At 36.5% G+C, this 27,316-nt stretch overlaps 1 protein-coding gene across 2 annotated transcripts in view; it reads left to right on the top strand.

Annotated features, from left to right (window-relative positions):
• The window catches only part of Tex11 (testis expressed 11), a 262,965-nt gene that overhangs the window by 207,165 nt on the left and 28,484 nt on the right, over positions 1-27,316 (top strand). For both annotated transcript variants that reach the window (NM_001433345.1, XM_087600565.1), the window contains 6 exons: positions 3,907-3,947; positions 5,140-5,226; positions 6,963-7,033; positions 8,806-8,922; positions 12,340-12,412; positions 26,431-26,580. In NM_001433345.1, coding sequence (NP_001420274.1) covers positions 3,907-3,947; positions 5,140-5,226; positions 6,963-7,033; positions 8,806-8,922; positions 12,340-12,412; positions 26,431-26,580 — 539 coding nt within the window. The remainder of the gene's footprint in view (positions 1-3,906; positions 3,948-5,139; positions 5,227-6,962; positions 7,034-8,805; positions 8,923-12,339; positions 12,413-26,430; positions 26,581-27,316) is intronic.

Here is a 27,316-nt window from a genome sequence, read left to right as displayed (position 1 = left end):
GGTTAAGAGCACCCGACTGCTCTTCCAGAGGTCATGAGTTCAATTCCCAGCAACCACATGGTGGCTCACAACCATCTGTAAAGAGATCCGATGCCCTCTTCTGGTGTATCTGAAGACAGCTACAGTGTACTTATATATAATAAATAAATAAATCTTTAAAAAAAATGGAGTTCAGAGCTAAACAAAGAATTCACAGCTGAGGAATGCCGAATGGCTGAGAAACACCTAAAGAAATGTTCAACATCTTTAGTCATAAGGGAAATGCAAATCAAAACAACCCTGAGATTCCACCTCACACCATTGAGAATGGCTAAGATCAAAAACTCCAGCGACAGCAGATGCTGGCGAGGATGTGGAGAAAGAGGAACACTCCTCCATTGTTGGTGGGATTGCAGACTGGTACAACCACTCTGGAAATCAGTCTGGAGGTGCCTCAGAAAACTGGACATTGCACTACCTGAGGACCCAGCTATACCTCTCTTGGGCATATACCCAAAAGATGATCCAACAAATAACAAAGACACGTGCTCCACTATGTTCATAGCAGCCTTATTTATAATAACCAGAAGCTGGAAAGAAGCCAGATGCCCTTCAACAGAGGAATGGATACAGAAAATGTGGTACATCTAAACAATGGAATACTACTCAGCTATCAAAAACAATGACTTTATGAAATTCATAGGCAAATGGATGGAACTGGAAAATATTCTGAGTGAGGTAACACAATCACAGAAAAACACACATGGTATGCACTTACTGATAAGTGGATATTAGCCCAAATGCTTGAATTACCCTAGATGCTCAGAACACATGAAACTCAAGAAGGATGACCAAAATGCAGATGCTTCACTCCTTCTTTAAAAGGGGAACAAGAATACCCTTGGGAGGGAATAGGGAGGCAATTTTAGAACAGAGGCTGAAGGAACGCCCATTCAGAGCCTGCCCCACATGTGGCCCATACATATACAGCCACCAAACTAGATAAGATGGATGAAGCAAAGAAGTGCAGGCCGACAGAAGCCGGATGTAGATCTCTCCTGAGAGACACAGCCAGAATACGGCAAATACATAGGCGAATGTCAGCAGCAAACCACTGAACTGAGAACGGGACCCCCGTTGAAGGAATGTTAGTAAGGACTGGAAGAGCTTGAAGGAGCTTGAGACCCCATATGAACAACAATGCCAACCAACCAGAGCTTCCAGGGACTAAGCCACTACCTAAAGACTATACATGGACTGACCCTGGGCTCCAACTGCATAGGTAGCAATGAATATCCTAGTAAGAGCACCAGTGGAAGGGGAAGCCCTTGGTCCTGCCAAGGCTGAACCCCCCAGTGAACAGGATTGTTGGGGGGAGGGCAGTAATAGGGGGGAGGATGGAAAGGGGAACACCCATAGAGAAGGGAAGGGGGAGGGGCTGGGGGGATGTTGGCCTGGAAATGGGGAAAGGGAATAACATTTGAAATGTAAATAAGAAATACCCAATTTAATAAAGATGGAGGAACAAAAAAGAAATGGGTCTTCCCGCTTCAAATGATTTAAGAAAATAATGCCTCATATGTGTGTCCAGTCATTTGGGTTTTGGTCAGTTTCAGATGTACTCAAATTAATAACTAAGGATAATGATCACAGCTTGCATATTATTTCATCTGTTAGATTCCTTAGCATATTAATGTAAATTCCCAGTTAGAAATGTCTGGTATATTTGTATTCCTAGCACTAGGTTGGTGGAAATCAGCAGATCTCTGGGATTTGATGGACCATCTGATGTAGTTTACTTGGCAAATTGCATGCCAGTGAGAGATATGACCTTTTCTGAAAAGACCTTTTCTGAAAAAAGGTGAATAACAGCAGAAACATGACAGCTGAGGTTGTCTTCTGGTTTCCACATATATATACACAGAAATGTGTCTACGCACACGCACACACACAAACACACACACACACACACACACACACACACACACACACACACTCGCAATCTCATCATATATTATGTTCTGTCTCTTCCAATTATTTTTTGCCCTTTGGTATGATTTTTCTATTTCTGAAAGAGACAGACAGATGTGATATACCAAGTTAAAAGAAATGCCACAAATAGGCTTTTTAATTGTGCAATGGTGAGCTATGTGGGAGAGAAGTTGCTCTAGTTTCCTCTCTCCTTTTATATGGTCAAGGTAGCTTAAATGAACTGGTTTCAGCTATTTCCACAGAATTAAGCTCCGGCAATACACCAGAGGGTTGAAGTCAAACTCTGGTAAAGTAGTTTTTTTTTTTTAGAGGTCAGATATTATTTTAAAAGAACATAATATTGAGCTGAGTAGATGTTTTAGCTGGTAACTGCATTTGCTAATAAGCAAGCCCGATAACTTGAGTTTGATTTTTGGACTAAGGGAAAAGTATAGCACTAACTCCACCATGCTGTCCTCTAATCTTCAGACATTCACAGTGGCATGTGTACCTATACATAATAATAAAAATAAATTTTAAAATGAACATAGTGGTTGGAGCAGTAGCTCAACAGGTAAGCAATACGGTATACGTTTAGAGGACCTGAATGTGGTTCCCAATGCCCACATGGTGGTTTGCAACCATCCGTAATTCCAGTTCCATCTACCCTCCATGGGCACTAGGCAAACACGATGCATATGCATATATGTAAGGATAATAATCATTCACACAAAATAAAAATAAATATTTTAAAGTCTATAGTATTATGGAATGTTTCAAAACAATTTCTTTTCCCCATCTCTGCCTGTTTTCCAATGCCTACTGTGAATATCTGGTTAAGCTACTTTGCTGAGTTCTGTAAAAGTGTTGAGGCCTCCTTATGAATGGATCACCTGGGAGTTTTTAGCTCTAAGACTTTTTTAGGATAAGCATCCAGTGATTTGTCAGCCATAGTCCAGGTGTGCTCACTAAGGCATTAGTTCCCCAAATCTCTGCTCTACATCTCATTGTACTTACCTGTCCTACCTGAATTTAGTCTTTTTGGCAGTAGCTTGGCCTTCTTCCTCACTACTGTTATGGATTCAAGAAGACTTATCGATTTTTCAGTCCGTTCAGATTTTTACTTGTTAGGTTAGGATGTCAATGAAGAACTGTGGGAGAGGGGACCACAGTGGACAACCAACATCTGGAATGTAAATAAATAAAATAATTAATTAAGAAAGAATTTTACCAATGGGGGAGAGGCCCTTGGTCCTGAGAAGGCTAAATGTACCAGTGTGGGGAAATGCTAGAGGTAGGAGTGGGTGGGTGAGAAAGCACCTTCATAGAAGCAGGGGGAGGGAGGATGGGATAGGGGATTTCTGGAGAGGAAACAAGGAAAGGGGATAACACTTGAAATGTAAATAAATAAAATATCCAATAAAAAAGAATTTTACTTATAACAAAGGTTTGAATTACTGCCCTAAAACAAACAAAACAAGTCAACACTGCCAACAACAGAACAGAGGCCTGGAGAAATGGTTCAGCACTGGTTCCTGCAGAGCACTCACATGGTGGCTCACAACCACCTGTAACTGTAGTTCCAGAGGATCTAGTGCCCTCTACTGGCTTCTCAAGGCACTGCACACACATGGTGCACATAAAATCAAGAAATCTTTAAAGAGGATCCAGAGATTATAAACCACAGAGGTCCCGCCCGCTCCCAAATACTATAACCTTGTAACATGATATGAAGCCTTATCAGTTATTGGAATCATTTGTCAAGAAAAACTGGGAGAACACTGGTTATGAGTAGGAACCATATCTTAACAGTGGAGCAAGTGTGTTTTCACTGAACTAGAAACTGTACAGTTTGCATTTTAAGCCCAATTCTCAGACGCAAATAGTTTTTTTTCAGTTATTTTTCTACAGTAAATGTTATAACAATTTAAAAACTTCTTTTTCTTTAATTTTTAGAAAGAAAGAAATGAATAGACTTTTGAGTTACTTGGATACAGGTAATTATGTTCTTGCTTATTTTTAGTCCTTCATCTTGCCTCTGTCCTCTGTTAAATTCTCCAAAGATATTGAATGTACTGAGTCTAACCTAATATTTTAGTTACATTTCATACACTTCATTAATGTTTGTTACAGGAATCTATTTTAGTTTTTTCATCCACAAGAAGGGGAGTGTTGGACATTGCTAGCATCTACTTCTAATTTGTTTTAAAGACACTTGCCTTCCTAGTGCTCTTTCCCTCCTCTCTCTTTCTTTCTTTCTATTCATTCTCTCTTCCTTTTATCCTTCCCTCCATTTTAATTCTGTCCTATGATTACATATGTGAAAATTAATTCAAGACAAATGAAATTCTCTAAACCGTGCTGGTTTTATGTGACCTCTTAATTTAGCTTGCATTGCTTGTTCTTTTATTTTACCTATTTACAAAAGTTTGTACATTCTCCTGTTCTCTGTCTCCTTGTAATCTTTCCTGTTGACTTCCTTAAACTAGTGCCTAGCAACATCACATTCTTTTTACCAGCACTCTGCTTTCTTTGGTGGTGTCCCATTTGTTCAAACGGTATTTTCATTTTTGAGAACACCTTAGAAACTTTAATCCAGTTATGGCAATAGGTGAATTTTATACCTCAAATACAGATTATAAACAAAGCAAAATGGCTTAAAGCCAAAGCTTTACAAATGAAAACTTTGCTGGTTGGTATTCTTTTTTTCAGAAGAGCATGTGGTAAGTAATAAATGCTTTCTGGTGATGATGGGGCTTGTTCTGGGTCTACATTGTATTTACTGTGGAAGCTAAGTAAATATTATGCCAGTCTACTGATACTATGATTATTTTAGGGTGTTTTGTTTGGTGCTAGAGATTGAACCCCAGGGATTCAGCCATACTAAGAATTATTTTAGTGTTTTAATTATTATTCCCATTCTTTATCTCCTTGCATGTGCCTCCAGTAGTGAATAATTGTAATAATTACATTTATAATTCTCTCTAAGAATATATTTGTCCCCTCAAAGTTTGAGTTAATGCCTTAGTATGGAGCTTAGTAGTGCTTTTTCCTCATTTGGATTATTTTGATATGCAACCATATACATATTCACAGAAATAAACTTTCTAGATGCACACTGTTTTTAAAGGATGATTAAACACTTTGCTAGCATACAAGATAATTATCCTATTTTCCTATTCGATACAGCACTCCTGAAATTTTCTCAACATTTTGATGACACTTCCTCAACTTTGGATCCTATGGTTAATGATGCCAATTGGTTCAGGAAAATAGGTAAAAAAAATATGTGAGCATGGAAATTTTTCTGATATAATAGATTATGTCTCTTTCTTTTGAAGCTATGGTATATATGTATAATTTGCTTAATCTTTGTTTCCTTGTATATAAACTAGGAATGTATACAGCTCCTATGTAGGATCATTTATTTATTAAGGATTTCATATGAAACAGTTTATGTATCTCACTCGGACGAAGTATTCTATGCTAACTTTTTTCCTTCTGTATGGATAGTGGTCAAAAAACAAAATGATGAATTATAACTTTAGTTTCACAAATTATTTTCCTAAACCTGCTCTAGGAAGCTGAATATATTCTTTGATGCGATCTACCAAAAATACAAAAATACACATAACTATGACATATAGTGTGGAACAAAAACAGCCAGAGTACATATGCATGATTCAATTTATACACCAGTTACATTTATACACAAACCTGATTTTGTTTTCGAAATCAAAATAGTGATCTGTTTAAGAGGTAAGAAAGAAAAACAGCGAGGTTTACCATGTGATCGATCACAGTGCATTATATTCACGCGTGCATAAGTTGCTGTGCCTTTAGCATTTAAATAACGAGAAAATAATCTTAAGGAAATAAGTCAAGGTAGTGTTTACCATAAGAATAGAGCTTGAACATGAAAGAAATTTGCAGTTTTCTGATAATGGACAAAATCTTTCTTGATGCAGATATATGGTTATTTTATTAAAATTCATTAAGTGACACAATTCTGAATTGTGCCATTTTCTTTTTCTAAGACTAAATTAATGAAAATGATATAAAATTACGGAGGTTGTTAAGACCTATTAACTAAAACTATCACAGTGTGGACTGCTTCTACATGAACCTGTTACTGTTTTATGAAATTATTTCTTGAGCTTTCGATCTAGTAAAAGGGAATAAGTAATACAAGTTCTAAAATTTCTAAAGTAAACATTTTTAAATATAGAAAGATTTAATGACTCTGACCTTTTGAAGGTTTGGAAAGGTTAAGGTATTTTTCTCACTTATGTTGGTTTACCTAGTTGGGGCTTCTACTAACCTTTGGAAGATAGAAAATATTCCAGAAATACTCTAACCATTGATGTTAATATAGTCTGACATTTCCTAAAATTTATCTTCCTTTTACCACTTTCAGTTGATGAGTTGGTGACTTTCAGTTGCCACTTGTTGACTCTCCTTTTTTCTGTATTTTTAACTGAAAATATAATTACATCATTTACCCTTCCTTTTTCTCCCTCCATCTTCTCCTATCCCTTGCCCCATAAACATTTCATGCCCTTTCAAATTTATGGCCACTCTCTTTAATTATTATTATAGCTGGATAGGTAGGTAGATAGATAGATAGATAGATAGATAGATAGATAGATAGATAGGTAGATTTAGTACTGAGAATTCTTTTTGTACATCTCAAACTTTGGAACTTTAAAAAAATTAAACAGTGCCTTGTGTGGTATTTACTTAGAATGGACAATCAGACGTGCTAGCAATTACAAACTTTCTTGGCAAAAAGTTTTCCCACAAGCATAAAGTCAACTTCCTATATATTTTATTGACCTATTTAATTTCTTTTGAAATTAATTTTATATTTAAAATTTTAAGTTAAAATATACTTAATCCCAAGAACCTCCTAATCAGCACATTAGCATTGAAAATGTTGACAGTAGAGACTATGGTGGTACAGACTAAACAGTTAATTTTTCACAATTACATTATTTCATGTTAACTTTCAGCTTGGAACTTAGCTCTGCAATCTGAGAAGGATCTAGAGAAAATGAAAAACTTTTTCATGATTTCTTATGAGGTAAATCTCATCACAAATATTCATTATATACTTTATGGAAGAATAGGGGGATGGATGGATTATAGGTCCTGAAGGGGACAGGACCAACAGAGTCAACTAACCTGGACCCTTGAGATGGTCTTAGAGACTGAATCATGAACCAAAGAGCATATATAAGCTGGACATAGTTCCCTTACCCTCAACATATGTAGTAGATGTGCAGCTTGGTCTTCAGGTGGGTCCTGATCAAATGAAGCAGGAGCTATCCCAAAAGCTGTTGCCTCTTCTAGCTGGGCTGTCCTGTCTTGCCTCAATGGGAGAAGGTAAGCCACATCTTGCAGAGACTTGATGCACAAGGGTTGGGGGACACCCTGGGATCCCACCTCTCAGGGGAGAAGGGGAAGGAAATGGGGGGAAGGATTGTGATAGGGAGTGGCAAGGAGGGGGGTAATAATCAGGATGTAAAGTGAATAAATAATAATTTAAAAAAGAGAAGAAAAATGTTCATTATAAAGTCTCATTGCATTATAGAGTTCTACCCAGTATAGAACTAACTATTCCTATGCCTTTGAAGGAATATGGAGTTCCAGAGTCCCATTTAAAACATGAGTATCTTTAGAATGAACATGCACCAATATTACAAGCTACTGCACATTAGGAAAGGCCACACAAATAAGTGTGTAGAAATGTAGCAGCCAGGATTAAAAGGGGGGTAAGAAGTTTGAACCTCATTTATTTAAGTTTCCTTAGAACAGGTTCGATATGTAAGAAATTGTGAATTTGTTACTATTTATCTTTAAGCATTTAAAAAATAGTCATTTGCCTCCAAAGTAGACATTTAAAAAGTTAGAAAGTGGTTCAAGTGCTGATGGGGCAATGGAAGCAGAGGGTTACAGAAAATACCTCGACTGCATTTGCAAGAATCCCAATCTGACAAATTGAGACCATAAAATGTTCAGAATTTTAAAGCTGGAATGAGCTGAAGATTCCCATTTCCTCACCTTAAGTAACCCAAGACCTAAAGAGATTGGACAACTTAAAATGTTATTAATTCCAGGAAGGTCACGATTGTTATCCATGGATGTTTGTGGAGTCTTTGGAGGGCCAGGCATGTAACTCAGTGGTGGAATACCTACCTAGCACGCACAAGGTCCTTGGCTCAATCACCAGCACTAGTAAAATAAAATGTCTGCAAGCTTATGTATAAATGCAGTTTTAATTAGAAGAGATAAGTCCATTTTAGTTTTGACATTTCTGACAATGCTTGTGTAAGACTGACATGTAGACACCAAAGTGGCCTAGAGTTTTATTATAGTAAAAAGCTCTGAGTATTTCCTAAACCTAGAGGACAAGGGTTAATGATGAGGTTATGCTTAATGCCTGTCTAGATTTGACATTGTCTCCTTCAAGCATAACAATTTAAGTACTGATTTGGGCTCTGTTCAGTATAAAGGGAAAACTACTTCCCAGGGGGAAAATCACCCATAAATGACAGCATCACCCAAGAAGTAAATTGCTAGATAGGCATTCAGGGCCAAATGACAGTACTTGTCATTGAGAAAGAAAACTGAAGAGGAGACGCTTTTTATCTCTAGGAAGGTGCTAAAAACAATGAAAAGTAATATAAAATTAAAACTGTAAATCAGGGTGATCGTCTATATCATTTTTATGGCAACATGAGGTTTTCCAGCAACATTTTCTCACCCAGACAAGATGTTGCTGATTTTCATTCTGATTGTGTTCACCTGACAGAATTCTCACTATTCACTGATGCTCTGGTTATTTCTTATCAGCTGTCCCTTTTTTGTCCTTCGGATCAAGGACTACTGATTGCACAGAAAACATGTTTACTTGTAGCAGCTGCAGTTGATCTAGAGCAAGGAAGAAAAGCTACAACAACTTATGAACAGGTAATGTGCAGTCTTCATAGAACAGATGAGGGTTAAGTGTGCTGTTTGGTATATTTCTTTTCCATGACACATTTATTTTTATTCCCCTTAGAAAATATTTTCCTCCATTTTGGGAGAATCTTGATTTCAAAGGTTTAGAATGGTTAGAACCTTCCTAAGCAAATGTTATATTTGGCTTAGCCTCTTCCTTTTAGTTGTCCCTCGCCATGGCCTAGTATTTCCTAATATATTATTTGTTGTGTTTATAAAAAGATAAAGTGAGGATGTGTCCTGGGTTTCGGCACTCATGTTGTGTTGATAAAAAGATAAAGAGACCTGGAAACTGGGAAAGGGAATAACATTTGAAATGTAAATAAGAAATACCCAATTTAATAAATATGAAAAAATACAATAAAAATGGTTTTTAAAAAGATAAAGAGAGGGGCTGGGGATTTAGCTCAGTGGTAGAGCGCTTACCTAGGAAGCGCAAGGCCCTGGGTTCGGTCCCCAGCTCCAAAAAAAAGAACCAAAAAAAAAAAAAGATAAAGAGAGGGGGGATTATACTCTATTGAGGTGTGGTGAGGTATGGGAAAGGCGGTGCCTCGGCGGGCCCATGCTGAGACAGACCTTCCTTCTCCCTGAGGGACCAGCCACAGGACAGTACAGTATAGAAAAGAGTTTACTCAGAGCAAGGGGAGGGGAGTTAAGAGGGAAGTAGGGCAGAAGCGGGGGTTAGAGAAATAGAAGACTAGAGGAGGCGGACCATGAGCATGTGGAGAGAAGGGGGGATGGGGAATGGGAAGAGAAGGGACAAAGGGAGAAGAAATTAAGAACAAGATGGAGCAAGAGAGCAATAGAGTGAGGAGGGGCAAGCAGCCCCTTTTATAGTGTCAGGCACGCCTGCTGTTGCCAGGGAACTGTGGGGGGTGGAGCTTAGACAGAATGCTAACATTCCCGGGTTTGATTTAATTAAAAAAGAAAAGTTAGAGACAATGGTGGAGCAGGAATAGTGTCATTGTGATCTCTGACTGCTTCATGTTTGTTTTAGGGCATGTGTCTCTAGGGAACCTAGAAAACAGGGTATGGGATGTTTGTTCAGTCAGAGTTGTCTGTTTCCTTGTTGTTCAGGGTCTGTGGAAACATCTGAGGATAGGTCAGAAGGAACAGGTCCAATAGAAGTGTCTGTGAATGATGAATGAGTGATTGAGGAAATCAAGAAAGAAATAAAAGCTCTTTTTCATGGCACCTTCTAGGCCATTGCCCCTGTCAAGAGGAATCCACTGACTGTCAGAATCTCATTGAAGTAGACAATGGATACAAACTTTATACTGTCTCTAAGAAAGACATGGCTACAGATGTGACTGACAATGCTCTAGGTGAACAGTGGAAGAGTAATGCAGTCTACATCAGTGGTGGAAATGAAAAACAGTTTTCCCATGATTAAGGTGTCTTGTTCTTCCTAGTTCTATTGTTTATAGAGGTATAGAAATATCTAACTCATAGCCTTTTTCAACCTTTTTTCAGTATGTGTCTTTAGATATAGTGCTCGTCTCCTATAGACAGAATTTAGACTCTATTTTAAACTAGTGTGGCACCCTGTCTCTTAACACATAGTTTTAATACATTGACAATTGCTATTATTTCGTAGTTAAACTGCCATTTTATTTTTTGTCTTCTATAGCACTCATATATCTTTTCCTTAATTTATGCATGCATGTTTGCGAGCACACGCATATGTATGCCTGCTTATCTGTATGTGCCCTGTGTGTGTGCAGGTGTCCACGAAGGGCAAAAGAGAGAGCATCAGGCCTTCTGGAATTGTAGTTATAGATGGTAGTGAACTACCTGATATGTGTGCTGGGAACCAGACCCGGGTCCTCTGCAAGAACACTAAGTGCTCTTAACCAATGGTTCCTAATTTCTCTTGCATAATCTAGAATTTTTATTTGTGTGACTTAATTAATAGAGATATATTTGATGAACATTCTTATACATTCCTTCTTTAAATGTGGCTTCTGTTTATTATATTAATTATATATTAAAATAGCTGTTTTGAAATGTATGTTTGCCAAATGTAACATCTGGGCCTTGACAAAATCATTTCTATTTTTTATGCATATGCTGGCCTGCATGTGGTTGACATACTTGCCTGGTGGTCTTGGAGACCAGAAATAGGAACTGAAATTACAGACAGTGATAAGCAGCTCTGAGGTCTGGGAATCAAACCTAGGTCCCTTGCAAAAATAGCAAATGTTCTTAACTACTCTTCTATCTTGTTTACATTTTGTAATTTTTAGTAAATTGACTAGCATAGTTCACTGAGCTCTGTTTTTCCCATAGTATAATGGCTCAATGTTCACTCCACAGTGTGGTTCAAGGAGACCAGGCTTCATCCTAACCACTGTTTCAGATATGGGGGCAAGGATAGTAGTGGTTGATTTATATCAGATATTCAGCTCTGGGTCCTTGGTATTTTGTCTTGTGTCTCCTGGCATGGAAACTGTCCTCCAAGCTAACTGACATCAGAACAATTGAGACCAACTACTTTGAACTTGCCTTGCCCTTGCCCTTGCCCTTGCCCTTGCCCTTGCCCTTGCCCTTGCCCTTGCCCTTGCCCTTGCCCTTGCCCTTGCCCTTGCCCTTGCCCTTGCCCTATAAATACAGTCTCAGTAGAGGAGAAGACCAGGCCTCTCACTTGTGCCTATTTGTATTATGACACTTATAATAGAGACCTAGTGGTGCAAAAAGTCCAGCAGTCATGGACCTCCTAAGGTCCCTAACCTAAGGATCCCCTTAGAATCCCAACCTATATACTTGGCCATATGTGATTAAAGCAGTGCTTACACCACAGTGACATGAGTGTTAATTTAAATATGTCATGGCTCACATGTATAGGCTTTCACTGCTCTTCCTGATAGTAGGTCTGTGGGAGCAAATACATACATACCCTCTGGGCAATTTCTATGACTTTATGTGATTTCATTTTGTTTGGTTTTATTGGGAGGAGAGAGAGGAAGATTTCTGGGCATGGAACCAATACCTCACATCAGCAAGTTCTTAACATATACTACTTTACCCTCAGCCTTACATGGTTATCTTATAATTTTTTTTATCTTATAATTTTTATTAGTTATTTTTGCTTTGTTTGGAAGAGTTTATGAATCTCCTCATACTCCTATCCAGGGGAAATATGTTTATTATTAAAGAAATTGGTAAAGAAAAAAGAAATTGGTAATGATCAAGGTTTTTTTTTAAATTAATTCTCACTTTCTTGGTACAATAAGGAAGAAAACATTTGAAAGTTAGTATTTCTATACTAATTGCAAGTGGTTGAGTAAACAATTATTGTTTATCTTTTCTGCTATTTTAGTGAATGAAATTTGAAATTATATCACGTTCTTTTGCTTATATTATCTCTTTTTTTTAATATATATATAGAACAAGTTACTAAGAATGGCACTTGAGCAGATCCAGAAATGCAAAAATGTTTGGAATCTCCTGAAACAAACAGGTACAATGGGAAGTGGATTTGCAAACACATTTACAAAATGAATTTATGCTGAGGATGTAGGTCAGTAGTACAGTCCTTGCCTAGTGTGCATGAGGGTCCTATGTCTAATCCCCAGTACCACAAACAGAAGTGAGTTTATAATCTGAATAATAAAGTCACTAGAAACTTTGGCTACCAGAAGTTTGCACTGTACTTCATAATGAGTAAAATGATTCTTTTAGAATTTTTCCATAGTGTATGTTAGAATTTTTATTCTGAACTAGTAGTGAGAATAATACTTAGTTTCTAAGAAAGTATATTAAACTTAAAAACAGGCCATTATTGGCTAACATGATGTTATTACTCTTACATCATTAGATTTCACTTTAATCAAATTTACCAGTAGACTTCAAATCAAATATTATATGCTGCTAAATTTTGTGATTATCAAAATTGTTATGTCAATAGAATAGCTTCTTCCTGTTTCCTTAGTAGATTTTTGGCTTTTTAGACTTTGTTCATGTTTTAGAATTGTTTTGAATCAATGGATATTGAGTTGAATTATATGCTTTGTCACACTCTAAGGAAATAATCATGTTTTTCTTTTAAACTATGAGTATACTGAATTATAATAATAGATTTCCTGGAATTAAATCAAAATAGCTTTTCTAGAATAAAACCTATTTGGTCACGGTCTGTCATTATTTTGATGTTATTTTAATATGTGGATGAATTATGTTTCATAGGATTTAGAGATTATTGGCCTGTTGTTTCCTTTTTGTGCGTGATATCTTTGACAGATTTTAGTAATTAGAGATAAACATAAACCTCTAAGATTTAATTTGTTTTGTAATCTATGACAGCCATTTAAATAAATAAGAACAGCAAAAGTCAAAATAAAAAGACCTATAACATACTAACTATAGAAACAATACCTGAAAATGGATGCTGCATCTTAAGAACAAAAACATGTCTTGTGGGGCTGGGGATTTAGCTCAGTGGTAGAGCGCTTAACTAGGAAGCGCAAGGCCCTGAGTTCGGTCCCCAGCTCCGAAAAAAAAAAGAACCAAAAAAAAAAAAAAACATGTCTTGTTTTATGTGTGCTTCTTTCAACAGCTACAGAACTAATTATAAGAAAAATCTGAACATATTCTAAGACATACAAGTAAAATAAAATTATCTGGTAATTAAACAAAATTAAGTAGAAAATCCGAAGTAACTTAATAAAAAAAAACTTGAGTACAAAAAACAATTTAAAAAGTATCTGAAAAATACCTTATACTAGGATGGTAAGGAAGAACTTCTGGAGAGGATAAGCATGAATATGTAGGCAGGAAAGAGGGTATCTGTGAAGGTGGCAGTGAAGAAGAATTTAGACACCATGCAGGAGTTGAAGAGTAAGAGGAAAAAGAAAGTAGGGAAGTAAAAAGAGGAAGCAGGAAACAGATGGGGGAAATGATTAACACTCACAATATACAAAAGATCAAAAACTGCTCAGTACTGGGGGATTTCTCAATGATCATTTTTAAAGTAGAGAAGGACACTTAACCAACCCAAAGAGTCAAATAATAGTTCCTGTGACCTTGCATCTACTTTTGAGTCCCTGTGGGTAATCTATGACTTAGCTTGGGGTCTTTACCTCAAGAAAATTGTGAGTATGTTGTGTTCTCATATAAGATGATTTTTAGAAGACTCTTGCTGTAGAATAGACAGCTGGGGTATGTGAGTCAGGTCTCCAAAGATACCAATGATTTTGAGGGGAAAAAAGGAAAAAACAAAAACTTCATACTAGAATCTAAAAGGCTGGAGCATTGCTTAGAGCTCCATACATAGTCTCATTGATTTTAATTAATAAAAGTATGGCAGAATGCTAGCTGTCCCTCCCAAATCCTGTCTTCTCTCCAGGCACACAACTAGGTAATACATAATAGAAGATAGATAAATGGATGGATTGATGGATGGACAGACAGACGGATGCAAGTATTTATAGTCTGTGTGTGTGAATACACAAAATTGTACTATTTTGTAATTAACCAAATGAGGTAAAAACTCATGGCCACACAAGAACCAGTATTAAAGTTTATGGAAGCTTTATTTGTAATTATCCAAACTTAAAAGCACCTAATGTGGGCTTGAAAGCTGGCTCAGTGGTTAAGAGAGCTGACTGCTTTTCTGGAGGTCTTGAGTTCAATTCTCAATAAGCACATGGTGGCTCACAACCATCTGTAATGAGATCTGATGCCCTTGTCTGGTGTGTCTAAAGACAGCTACAGTGTATTCATATACATTAAATTAATTTTTTTAAAGAAGACACCAATGACCTATGCTCTAAGATCAAGAATTGACAAATGGGACATCATAAAATTGCAAAGCTTCTATAAGGCAAAGGACATTGTCAATAGGACAAAAAGACAACCAATAGATTGGGAAAAGATCTTTACCAATTCTACATTCGATAGAGGGCTAATATCTAAAATATACAAAGAACTCAAGAAGTTAGACTCCAGAGAATCTAATAACTTTATTTAAAAAATAAAGAGCTAAACAAAGAATTGTCAACTGAGGAATATTAAATGGTCAAGAACTGTTCAACATCCTTACTCATCAGGGAAATGCAAATCAAAACAACCCTGAGATTCCACCTCACATCAGTCAGAATGGCTAAGGTGAAAAACTCAGATGCTGGTGAGGATGTGGAGAAAGAGGAACACTCCTCCATTGTTGATGGGATTGCAGACTGGTACAACCACTCTGGAAATCAGTCTGGAGGTTCCTCAGAAAACTGGACATTGCACTACCTGAGGACCTAGCTATACCTCTCTTGGGCATATACCCAAAAGATGCTCCAACAAATAATAACAAAGACACGTGCTCCACTATATTCCTAGCAGCCTTATTTATAATAGACTGAAGTTGGAAAAAACCCAGATGCCCTTCAACAGAGGAATGGATACAGAAAATGTGGTACATCTACACAATGGAGTACTACTACTAGCTATTAAAAACAATGACTTCATGAAATTCATAGGCAAATGGATGGAACTAGAAAATATCATCCTGAGTGAGGTAACCCAGTCACAGAAAAACGCACATGGTATGCACTCATTGATAAGTGGATATTAGCACAACAGCTCAGAATACCCAAGAAACAATTCACAGAGCATATGAAGCTCAAGAAGAAGGAAGATCAAATGTGGATGCTTCAGTCCTTCTTAGAAGGGGGAACAAAATACTCACTGGAGGAAATATGGAGACAAAGTTTGGAGCAGAGACTGAAGGAAAGACCATCCAGAGACTGCCCCACCTGGGGATCCATCCCACATACAGCCACCAAAGCCAGACACTATTGCTGATGCCAAGAAGTGCTTGCTGACAGGAGCCTGATATAGCTGTGTCCTGAGAGGCTCTGCCAGAGCCTGACAAATACAGAGGTAGATGCTCTCAGCCAATCATTGGACGGAGAACGGGGTCTCAATAGAGGAGTTAGGAAAAGAAGTGAAGGAGCTGAAGGAGTTTGCAACCCCATAGGAAGAACAACAATAGCAACCAAACAGAGTTTTCAGGGACTAAACCACCATCCCATGAGTACACAGGGATGGACCTGTGGCTACAGCTGCTTATGTAGCAGAGGATGGCCTTGTCGGGACCCTCATAGAAGCAGGGGGATAGCAAGTTTCTACACAAATACACCTGCACACACACACAAATACATAATAAAAGTGATTTTAAATAACTTTATGCCAGTAAGTTTGACCATAGACAAAATGACAGTTTTCCTTGAAAACTCTTTTTTCCTGATACATGCATCAGAATTGACCCAAAGAGAAACAATCTGAATGAACCAGTTCCAAATGTTTCAAATAGTTCTGCACCTGTTAAAGAAAGGAAATTTTAAACATCTTTTTCTAAAGTAAATTACTTCATTAGTAGATTCTTCCAAGCATATTAATCAATTTTGTATGAATAGCTCTTCCCCACCCCTAGACAAAAAACTACAAGAAACCAGTGACTGCTGGGAAAAGGAGAAACAGCCTCTTACAAGGATGAACTCCTTGATTGGTTGCCCATGGCAGAGTGGTCATCCCTGAAACCATATCGCGTAAACAACAAAAATGGACTCAGTGTTGTGTGTGTCTGTGTGTGCATATTTATACATGCATGCATACATACATAACATGTAATAATCATAATCAAAGAAAAAGAGTTTATCAATCTGAGAATGGAGGGAGGACATGAGAGGAGTAGAGGGAGCACAGCCAGAGGGGCTAGAGGAGAGAAAAAGAGGAGGAAAATGGTTTAATTCTATTTTGATTTAAAACATGAAAAATACAAATGTGAGACATTGATTGTATGGGGCTACCATGATGCTGATGTCCAAATCAGGAAAGAGTATTCATCACAAAATAAAATGAGACACTCAAACAAAACTATGTTTATCTTGAGTGATAGGTACAGAAGTTCCTCCTCAACAAAAATTAAGATGTTTAATTCAGTATTATACAAACAAATAATTTATGGCCAACTAGTATTTAGTTAAAGAATTTATCAATGTAAAAATGTAGTGTTCATTAAACAAAGGAAGAAATGTGCTCATCTTAATGAAAGAGAAGCATGAAAGAAAATTTTAATTCCCATTTTTGATGAAAATATGCAGAAAACTAAGCCTGGAAGATGACATCTTCACTCTGACAAGTATCACCAATATTATTCCTTAGTTAATTTTTGATGATGGGATGTGAGGAATTCCCCACCTGTGTCAAGAGCTGAGGTATGTGTGATCATCGCTTTCACGCAACACTGCTGGACTAATTCCAGGACTCCCATTTCACATTGGACTTAACTGATCATCTTGTTTTCCTGACTGGCTCCTAATAACCATCTGTAATCATCTTGATGTAAGACCATTTTCAAAGCTTTGCTAGACTTTCGCTCTTTGTCGGGCTCAATACTTCAAAAATGAATCTCTTGGATTCTGTTTTCCAATCCTCTATCCATTTACATTTCTCCGTTAGTTGTGGACTGTGAATCAGACCACCTGGGAGTATAGTTCTCACTTGCAGTACTTCCTTGGATTTCTATGGGCAGATTTTTTTAACCTCTCACTCAACTTTAATTTGCCCAACCTGGTCCAAACTTTTCTGCTTTCAGCCTCCTGACAGCTGGAATCACAGGTGCGCACCACCACACCTAACTCTTGGCCTTAAATTTCTGTATTGGAGAGTGGATGCCCTGGATGTATATTGGATGGGAATTCTGCCTCTTTAAAGATATTGTAAAAGTAGACCTGTTTCTATATACCAGGGCTTTGCACATGTCATAGAGAACTGACCAATCTGCCATTGCTAGGATATGCCCATCTAATTTCAACAGGAACACAGAAGGTAAACTGAAATGGATAAATGAACTGTGATACACCTTTGCAAGGAAATATTATTCAGTCGTAAGCTGATATGGAATGTATTTGCTAAGTTAAAAATTGCCAGACTATATGTATATGGATTATATGGATATAATCACATATGTTTGACATCCTGGAATGTATAAAAATATAGGAAACAAAAATAACTTCAGTGATGGCCGGGGTTTTAAATGAGATGAACTCACTATAAAGGGACAATATAAGAAATAGAACAAAGGATGTTTGTAAGGAGCTACGATAGCATACACATATGTTTACACATGAATATATTATTAAAACCCATATAACTATATACCATAAAAAGTAATCCCACTATATACAATATAAAAATAAATCAGATAGTGGAGGGGACTACAGATAGAATTCACACTGTGATAAATGAATCTGACTATATAAAAAATTAACTGCACAAACATACTGAAGGAGCTTAGAAAGGAAAGCTGACTTAAATAACTTTGAAAAATAATTTTGACTTGGACACAAGGTTAAGGACAAAAATAGAATGCACAATACTGTGCTCTAGTTAGGAACTTTGATTTTCATTGGTATACATTCTTACATGTATACCATGTATAATTATATACATTCTTTACATGTATAATCCTTTCTACTGTGACTTGACACATGTGTTACTAAAAGTGATTCTACCATGCAAATGTGTGTGATAAATTCTAAGAAGCTGTGGGGGAAATTGGGTTAGGAATATACATGAGAACTTAAAGACACATTTTATAAAGATAACAACCAAATAAAATTATTGTTTGGTATATGTTAAATGACGACAATACATCAATACTACAATAAATATGCCATTTAACTTGAAATAGACCTGATGGCTGCTTGCAGAAGGCAATGTCAGAGGGATTGCTCATGTTAGAGCAAATTGAAACTTTCAAAAATGTTATGCATTCGCTTATGTGCATATGCATAAGCACAAGGCATACTGACTGATAATGTGCTTTTCATTATCTGTGCTTTATTTGCATTAATGTTGGAAAAAGTAAGTGATTTGGTATGGTTAGTAGATACCAGCCATTAAAAGTAATTCTATTACTATATTCTAGCAAAATATGATTGAAAAAACCTTTTAAAATATCACTTTAAGTAGCATCAAAATCCATTAAATGTATAAAGATTAAGCAATAGTACATTCTTAAAACACTGGAAAAATTTAAAGACCTAAACAAATGAAGTTTATTTATGTGTGTGTATGTATATACACATATTATGTATAATGTTCATGGGCTAGAAAAGTTAGTACTATGAAGTTTTCTCTAATTTGATCCATAGACTTAAAGAATCCCAGTCAAAATCCCTGCTTAACTGGTAGGATAATATGAATATCTTTATGGAGATTCAAAGGGCAATCGTGAAAATGATAGGTAGAATTCTAGGACTTAAATCCCACAACAAAGAATCCAGACTAGAATCTGGAAATAGACCCACAAGTAGTGATTTTCTTTGCAACAATGCGTCTAATACTTTACAATGGGGAAAGGGCTGTTATGTTGCTCTTGTTTTATACTGAAATGTTGCGATAATTTTATGTAAATATTAGGAAAACATTAACTTTGATCCCCCTTTACACCATATAATTACATCATATATGAACATTGACTTGAGATAGGTTGAGCACATTAGCACATTCTGTAATCAAGGCTACTCAGGAGGCTGAGGCAGGAAGACCACTTAAGATCAGGAATTCAAGGCCATCCTTGGCAATATGATAAGATTCAATCTCAAAAGATGAAGTATCGTAGTGTAAAACGGTAAGATTTCTAAGAAAAATGTAGAGGAATATCATTATGACCTTGAGAATGCAAATTATGAACCATATAAGAAAATAACAATAATATACACTTTGATACAATTAAGAACTTCAGATTGTCAAACCCGGTGGTGGTGGTGACATAAAACTTTAATCCCAGCATTTGGGAAGGAGGGACAGACAGATCTCTCTGAGTTTGAGGTCAGCCTGGTCTATAGAGCAAGTTCCAGGACAGCTAAGGCTACACAGAGGAACCCTGTCTTGAAAAACAAAACAGAACAATAACAAAAAAGGGAACTTCAGGTTGTCAAAAGCTACCACTGAAAAAATACAAACTACAAATAGGAAGAAAACAACACATAAATTTGATAAATTGCAGACTATGTAAAAAATACTCCTATAGCTCAACAAGACAACCCAGTATAAAATAGGCAGAAGAATTACATGGGAACATCACAAGGGGAAATATCCAAGTCATCAGTAAGTAACAGAAAAGATGCTCGATATCATTATTCATCAAGGAAATACAAATTAGAAGTAAAATGTGAGCTGCTATGTATTGATAACCCTCTGTTGTGCTAAAATGCCATGACATGGCCCCAAGAAACTTAGAAGAGAAAGGGGTATATTTGGAATTACAGTTTCAAGGACATACTGTCGGTCATGGTGAAGAAACCATGGCAACAGGTAGGGCATTCCTGTCAGCAGAAGTGGAAAGCTGTCTGATCAAATTTTCATCCTCATACAAGAAGCGGAGAGAAAGAGCAGGAAGTGGGGCAAGACCATAAACCCTCAAAGCCTGTCCCATACTTTCTCTGAAAGGCTCCAGCTCCTAAAGATTCCATGAACTATTGCAAACAGTACCATCAACTAGGGACTAAGTGTTCAAATTTATGAGCCCATGGAAGACATTTCTTATTCAAAGCACCACATATTGCATACAAATTGAAGAACAAAATAACAATTGCTGGGTCAGCTAGATGGCTCAAATGAGTAAAAGCACTTGTCTCCCACCCATGCAAATTCAATGAGCTGCATTCAGTCTGTAGGAGCTATGGAAAGGTAGGGACAACTAAATGCACAAATTTGTCTTCTCATCTCCATATGTACCCCAAGGCATGTGTGCCCCACCCATGTGATAATAAATTTTAAAAGATGTTTTTAATAGCAACTGTTATAAGGATGGGGAGCAGAGCTGGGAAGCATGCCATTGGAAAAAACATTTTGAAAAATTGTTTAGTGATATTTCCTTAAAACACACACACACACACACATCTTAGCAATGACTTTGCAAGCTCTCTCATAAGCAAATATTCAAGTGGAATAAATGTATCTATTCACTAAAATATGCACAAGAACCTTCACAATATTTCTATTCGTAAGAGCTAAAAATCTGAAACAACCATGTCAACAGAAGGATGAATTAAATAAATTGAATAGTGTTTGTATAGTGGAACACTGCAAAGCAAGAAAAGAAAATAGTCTCTGGTGCATGCAAAAATATAAATGAAAATCACAGGCATTGTCATAAGGAAAAGAAATCAAGCATAATAGGATATACTGGATTCAATTTGAATGTGTTGGGGGTCGTTAGAGAGATGGACTAAACAATCAAGAATAGTTGTTGATTTTTAGAGAATCTAAGTTCAGTTCCTGGCACCCATATTGGTAAGTCATAGCCACGTGTAAACCCAGCACCAAGGGATCTGGCGACCATTTCTAGCCTCTTCAGGTGCCCACACACATGCGGCATACACTTGCTCACATACACACATACATCCAAAGAAACTACTTTATTTAAATCTTTGAAAGAATGAATGTTTTGGGATAGAACCCATGTCATGCAACTCATCCATAAAAAAAATGTATAACTCAGTAGACTTTACTATATTCACATAAGTGTAACCAGTCAGGCAACATTCCATTACCTCAGAAAGAAACTTTGAACCTTTACCAACCCTTGTATTTTCTAAACCACTAATGTATGTTCTGTTCAAATAGATTTGCATATTCTGAACGTTTCATATATATGGAATCATATAATATGTATCATTTATGACTGGCTTATTTAGACTATTTCATATTTTCAAAGTTCCCCGTGTTGTAGCAACTATCAGCACTTCATTGCTTTTCATAATCAAATATTCCATTTTACAAATATACTATTTTATTCATCTATTGATCACTTAACTTGTTTCTATCTTATGCTAATTGTGAGTAGTGCTGTTATAAACATTTGTGTAGGAGTTTTTATCTGCACATACTTTAATTTTCTTGGGTATGTACCTAGAAGTGGCGTTGCTAGTCATATGATAACTGTGCTTAATCATTTGAGAAACTGCCAAACTATATTTTAAAGCATTTGCACAATTTTACATTCCCATTGGCAGCGTATAGAGCTTCAAATTTCTTTATCTCGTTAGCAATATTTTTTATTATCATCATCAGTATTATTATTATTATTATTACTATTATCATTATTCCAGCTATCCTAGTGAATGTACTTGTGGTGGCTTATGGTGGCTTTTTCTAGTGACTACTTTTCCCCATGAGATATAATGTGCACTTTTTCAGATGGCTATTGTCTACCATAGGATTTGTCTCATAGTTCCAGAGGCTGGGGGATTCAAAACCAGTGAAGGCATGTAATGAGAGTATAACATGGCACAAGGTGAAAGGATCCACTAGTGTGAAATAAGAAACAAAGGAAGGTTAGCCTCATTTTATAAGAACCTACCTACACAGTAACTAATCTAGTCCCTTTAGAGTGAGAATTCTTCAGTTGTATGAAAAAAAGGCTTGATCATGTTTGAGTTAATTTTTGTATATGGCATCAAGTATGAGTTCAGTTTCATTCTTTAACATATAATATCTACTTGTCACATAACATTTTTGTTTCAAAGACTAGTCATTCCCTATGAATATCTTATATCATGTGTGAAAAAAATTAGTTTGCCATAGATACATGTCTATGTTTCTGGGTCATCAGTTAGATCTCACTGATGTATAGGTCTGTCCTAATTTTAGTATCATAATATCCATCTGTTTGTTCCTTTAGTAAGCTTTGTAATCAGGAAGTCTTAGCCACTCAATTTTTATATTCTTTCAAGATTATTTTGATTATTCTGTGTCAGTTGACTTTCCGTATAAACTTTTGAATGGATTTGTCAGTTTCTTCAGGCAAATATCCCCATCTGGGATTCTGATGAATCTGCAGATCGTGTTAGAAAGTATTGTCTATGTGTTTGAGTGGGGGTGTTTGAGACAGGGTTTCCTTGTGTAGCCTTGACTGTCCCATAGACCATGCTGGCCTGGAACTTGGAGATCCACGTGCCTCTGCCTCCCAAGTGCTAGGATAAAAGACATGTGTCACCATATCCTGGCCTTTTTTTTATTTTGTAGGTATTAGCATTCATTATATTTTTATTTCAAGGGTATTTGTATATAAGTCATATATCAATACAGTATTCACTGATAAAACAGGGTAATTAACATTTCCATCCCCATAATATTGTTTAGAGATTTCAGACTCTTCTCTTCTGGTTATTAATATATGATTGATATATAGGATAATATGAACTATAGTGACCTCACTGTACTGTTGAACACTAGAACTTGCTACTTCTATCTAACTGCATTTGAGAGGAACACTTTAATAATCTTTTTAGATAGTTGTGGATATAAATTTTTCATACAATACTAAAATTTAATTGATAGTTATTTTAACTGCTCGTGATGTGGAAATTAAAACAACATGGTAAGTTTTCATGCAGTAACATTAAAATCCAGTGTCTGATACTCTATGATCTTTTACTAGTGACTTATCAATGTATTCTATACATGTCATTGTGAAAATATTAATTCTGTAATTTTGAAAATTGTTCAAACATTGGCATATTAATTCATCCAATAAAAATACTTACATTTGTTATATATTAAAGTTTTAGCAAGTAATATTGGTATTTGTTAATATAATTAATCTCATAAAAAAGCTTCAAATGTTCTTTGATAAATTGCCATCTCATAGTGATGAAGACAGTGTGTTAAAATTCACACATTTGAACTGGAGAGAAACTCAGGGGTTAAAAGCACTGACTGCTCCTCCAGAGGACCTGGATTCAATTCCCAGCACCCACATGGTGGTTCACCATCCATAACTCCATTCCCAGTGGATCCAACACCTTTGTCTGGCCTCTGCAGCTACCAGGGACACATATCGTCCACAGACATACATGCAGACAATGCATCCAGGAACTTGCTATAAAAATAAATATAAAACATTTAAATCAAACATTTGCTTGAAATTTCAATTGTTAACATTGGCAAAAATAATGCCATTGTTCATAAAATAACAGCTTCTCTTGTTAATTTTGGCTGAAATGTTTAGCCAGGTACCTAAATTTGAATGCTGGTGCCTTTTTATTCTTTAAAGTAAAAATATACTTTAAAAATAGAGCACTAATTTTAATAATATAAAAGAACTTAAACTTTCAGAGGCATATGTGAGGACTAAAAAAAGCCAACAAAAGATCATCTGACTTTGTCATTGGCTTACTAACAGTCCTCAGTCAAGTTAGAGATCACTATTTGGACAAAGTTTCCCTAGGACTGCTCCAAAAATGTTTGGTATAAAAGCTTGAATTTAGCGTGTTGTAGAATGCACTGTAAAGAATGCACACGACTTCCTTATGACAGTTTTTCTTATTCTGGCCCTCATGCCACTGTTCCAACAAGTATTTTATTGTCCTAGAAATGGTGGCTGAAGCTAGGTGATTGAAGGTCAGCAAGGAGCAAAGGAAAAGAAAGAACAAAAACATCAGAAAAATGGGGTTGGGGATTTAGCTCAGTGCGCAAGGCCCTGGGTTCGGTCCTCAGCTCCGGGAAAAAAGAAAGAAAGAAAGAAAGAAAGAAAGAAAGAAAGAAAGAAAGAAAGAAAGAAAGAAAGAAAGAAAGAAAGAAAGAAAGAAAATGTTGCAAAAGTAAAACAACTGAAAAAGGATCCAAGGAGGGATCATGCTCTATATTCAGAGAAAAGTCATTTGAAAGGTTGAATTGGAAGGACCACTAAAGTTTAATGCTAGTATTATTTAGGAGGTAACATATAACTGTGGGAGAATCATGTTCTAACTTCAACACTGATAGTAATAGGTATAGAAATTTGTTGATTATCTATTGGCAGTGATTATAAATTATGATTTATTTCACTTATTGAAATCTGAAAATCCAAATTACAAAAATTCCCCAAAATCCAAAACATTTTAGGACAGTCATAATAACACAAGTGAAAAAAATGCACATTTGACTTTATATGACAGTCACAGTCAAAAGAAAAGTATACTGAAAATATTATAAATCCTGGGCACATTGGTATACACCTATAATTCCAGTACTTGAGACATGGGGAGTGGAGGACAATGAGTACAAGGCCAACCTTGGCTATATACCAAAAGCCTGTCTGGAAAAGTGAGGGGAAAGCCAGCAAAATGGCTTGATAGGTAAAAGAGCTGCTGTCCATCCTAATAACCCAAGTTTGATCCCCAGGATGCATATGGTATAGAGAGAACAAGCTCCCGTAAGTTGTCCTCCGAATGCCACATGCCCAAGTACCTATACACATACATAGGCATACAACAAATAGAAGGGAAAAGAAGAAAGGAGAAGTGAGGGAAAAGGAGAGAAAAGACTAATATGCAAAATTACCTTCATGTTCTGCATAGATGTACAACAAAACATAAATGAATTTTGTCTTTAGATTTTTTCTAATTTTCAATACATCTCATTATAAATAATGCGAGTATTCAAAAATCTAGAAAACTGAAATATTTTTGCTCCTAAACATTTTCAGAAAGGGGGCACTATTGTGTAGCGGTTTCCTCCAGGATTAAAACTTTCCATCTTGGAAGGAAGCTCATTAAAACACAGGATGTTAAAGGAAATGCGACAGTTAGATATTTAAGACAGGATATGTATTCAAAGGCAAGTAAACAACAGGATATCCTGGTGGGTGGCTCACTAAGACACAGGATGCTTATAGGGAGGTCAAACAACAGGATGTTCCAAGGGAAAGTAAAACATGCCTGCTGCAGGGAAACTATGCTCAGGAAGTAAATAACTCAGTGGCTTCAGAAAGTCCCTGAAACTGACCAAATGTACTAGATCCTTCTTTCCCCACGCATAAATAAGCAGTAAGACCTCTTAGAGACACTCAAGCTGTGCTGCCTGGAAGAAGCAGAAACCAGCAAGCTGCCTAGAAGAGGCTCAGACCAACCGAGTCTTCCAAGATTGCAGGTGTGGAGCATGGTATCATGTACCACCGTGTCATTCTCCTGCATCCGGCTGCCTCAAATATTTATTCAACGAATGGCAAACAGAACTCAAGTATGGTGCATAACATCTGAAATATTCTTTTCATGATGAGAGCAAAGACACATTATTGGCAGAATACATTAAACAAATTTGGAAACTTTTTTGCTCATAAATCTATTGTTAATTCATGCAGCATTGTGTTTTCTATTTAATTCAGTCATGACAGCGAGCGTCAGCTCAAAGGATGCAGGCATGTTGGTTGGAATCTTAGCAATAGCACCAGAACATTTTCAGGTCGGTTATAAGCATCACAGCTGAAGTTTCAGAATATGTCAGAAATGCTAGTAAATGTGTTACAGGGTAGTAAAATTAGTGATGTGCTTATAGATATTAAAATGTTGAAAGTTTATCAATGGAGACTAGGATGGCCTTCAAACTAAGTGAAATCAATTTTTCCTTATGGGAAAACTTGTCCAGTTAGGATAGGATAGGAGAGAGGATTAGTGTTGCAGTAACAGAAAATGTTAAACTTTCCCTTTCCTTTAGGAGATTTCTCAGGTGATGACTGTGGGGTAATGCTTCTGCTGTATGAATTTGAAGTTAAAACCAAAACCAATGATCCATCCCTGCACAGCTTTCTGCAATCAGTTTGGAAGATGCCTGGTTTAGAAAGCAGAACACTTGAAATAATGGCATGTAAGTGCTCTATTTATACCTGTGCAAGGCCAGTGCCCATTTAGATCCTACTGTTTTCTCTCTTCTGACCTTGAGATGATTTTCATAGTATATTGTTTCTCACTCTCTGATGCATTCTTAAACTACTTTGAATTAAAATCATTTATATAGTTATCTTTTTCACTCTACAAGATTGTAATCTCAGGATCATGAGCAATAATTACTTTTATGTGTTATACTAATAAATCTTAGTGAAGAGCATTGCTCATAATAGGTGCTCAAATGAAGTCTATATGTAGAATTTAATTACGTAATGGCATGATAGGGGAAGCTCAAACTTTGGAAAGTTAGTTTTATGTAGGTAGCTAAAAATGATAAATAGCTACATTGATGATCAAAGATGACTCAGCCTTAGTAATTTACTAAAATGTATGGAGAAATTTGGAAAGTTTATGAATTTCTCTCTCTCTCTCTCTTTCTCTCTCTCTGTGTGTGTGTGTGTGTGTGTGTGTGTGTGTGTGTGTGTATGGTTGTGTGTGTGTGTTTACATGTGTGAAGGTTAGCTGAAAACTTACAGAAGGCAGTTCTCTTTGCAGCATATAGGCCCCAGGGATTGAAATCTGGTCATCAGGCTAGGTAGCAAGTACCTTTTTATACACTGAGCCACCTCACTAGCCCCTAGAAATTTGGAAATATTTTAACACGGTGCAATTTTCAAAATCTTTAAGCTATGCTATAGGACTTATGAGCCTCAAAG

This window comes from Rattus norvegicus, chromosome X, assembly GCF_021556685.1.
Source record: "Rattus norvegicus strain SHRSP/BbbUtx chromosome X, alternate assembly SHRSP_T2T, whole genome shotgun sequence".
Lineage (NCBI taxonomy): Eukaryota > Metazoa > Chordata > Mammalia > Rodentia > Muridae > Rattus > Rattus norvegicus.
Note: the sequence above shows the minus strand (reverse complement) of the source record. Positions and strands in the feature narration are given on the sequence as shown.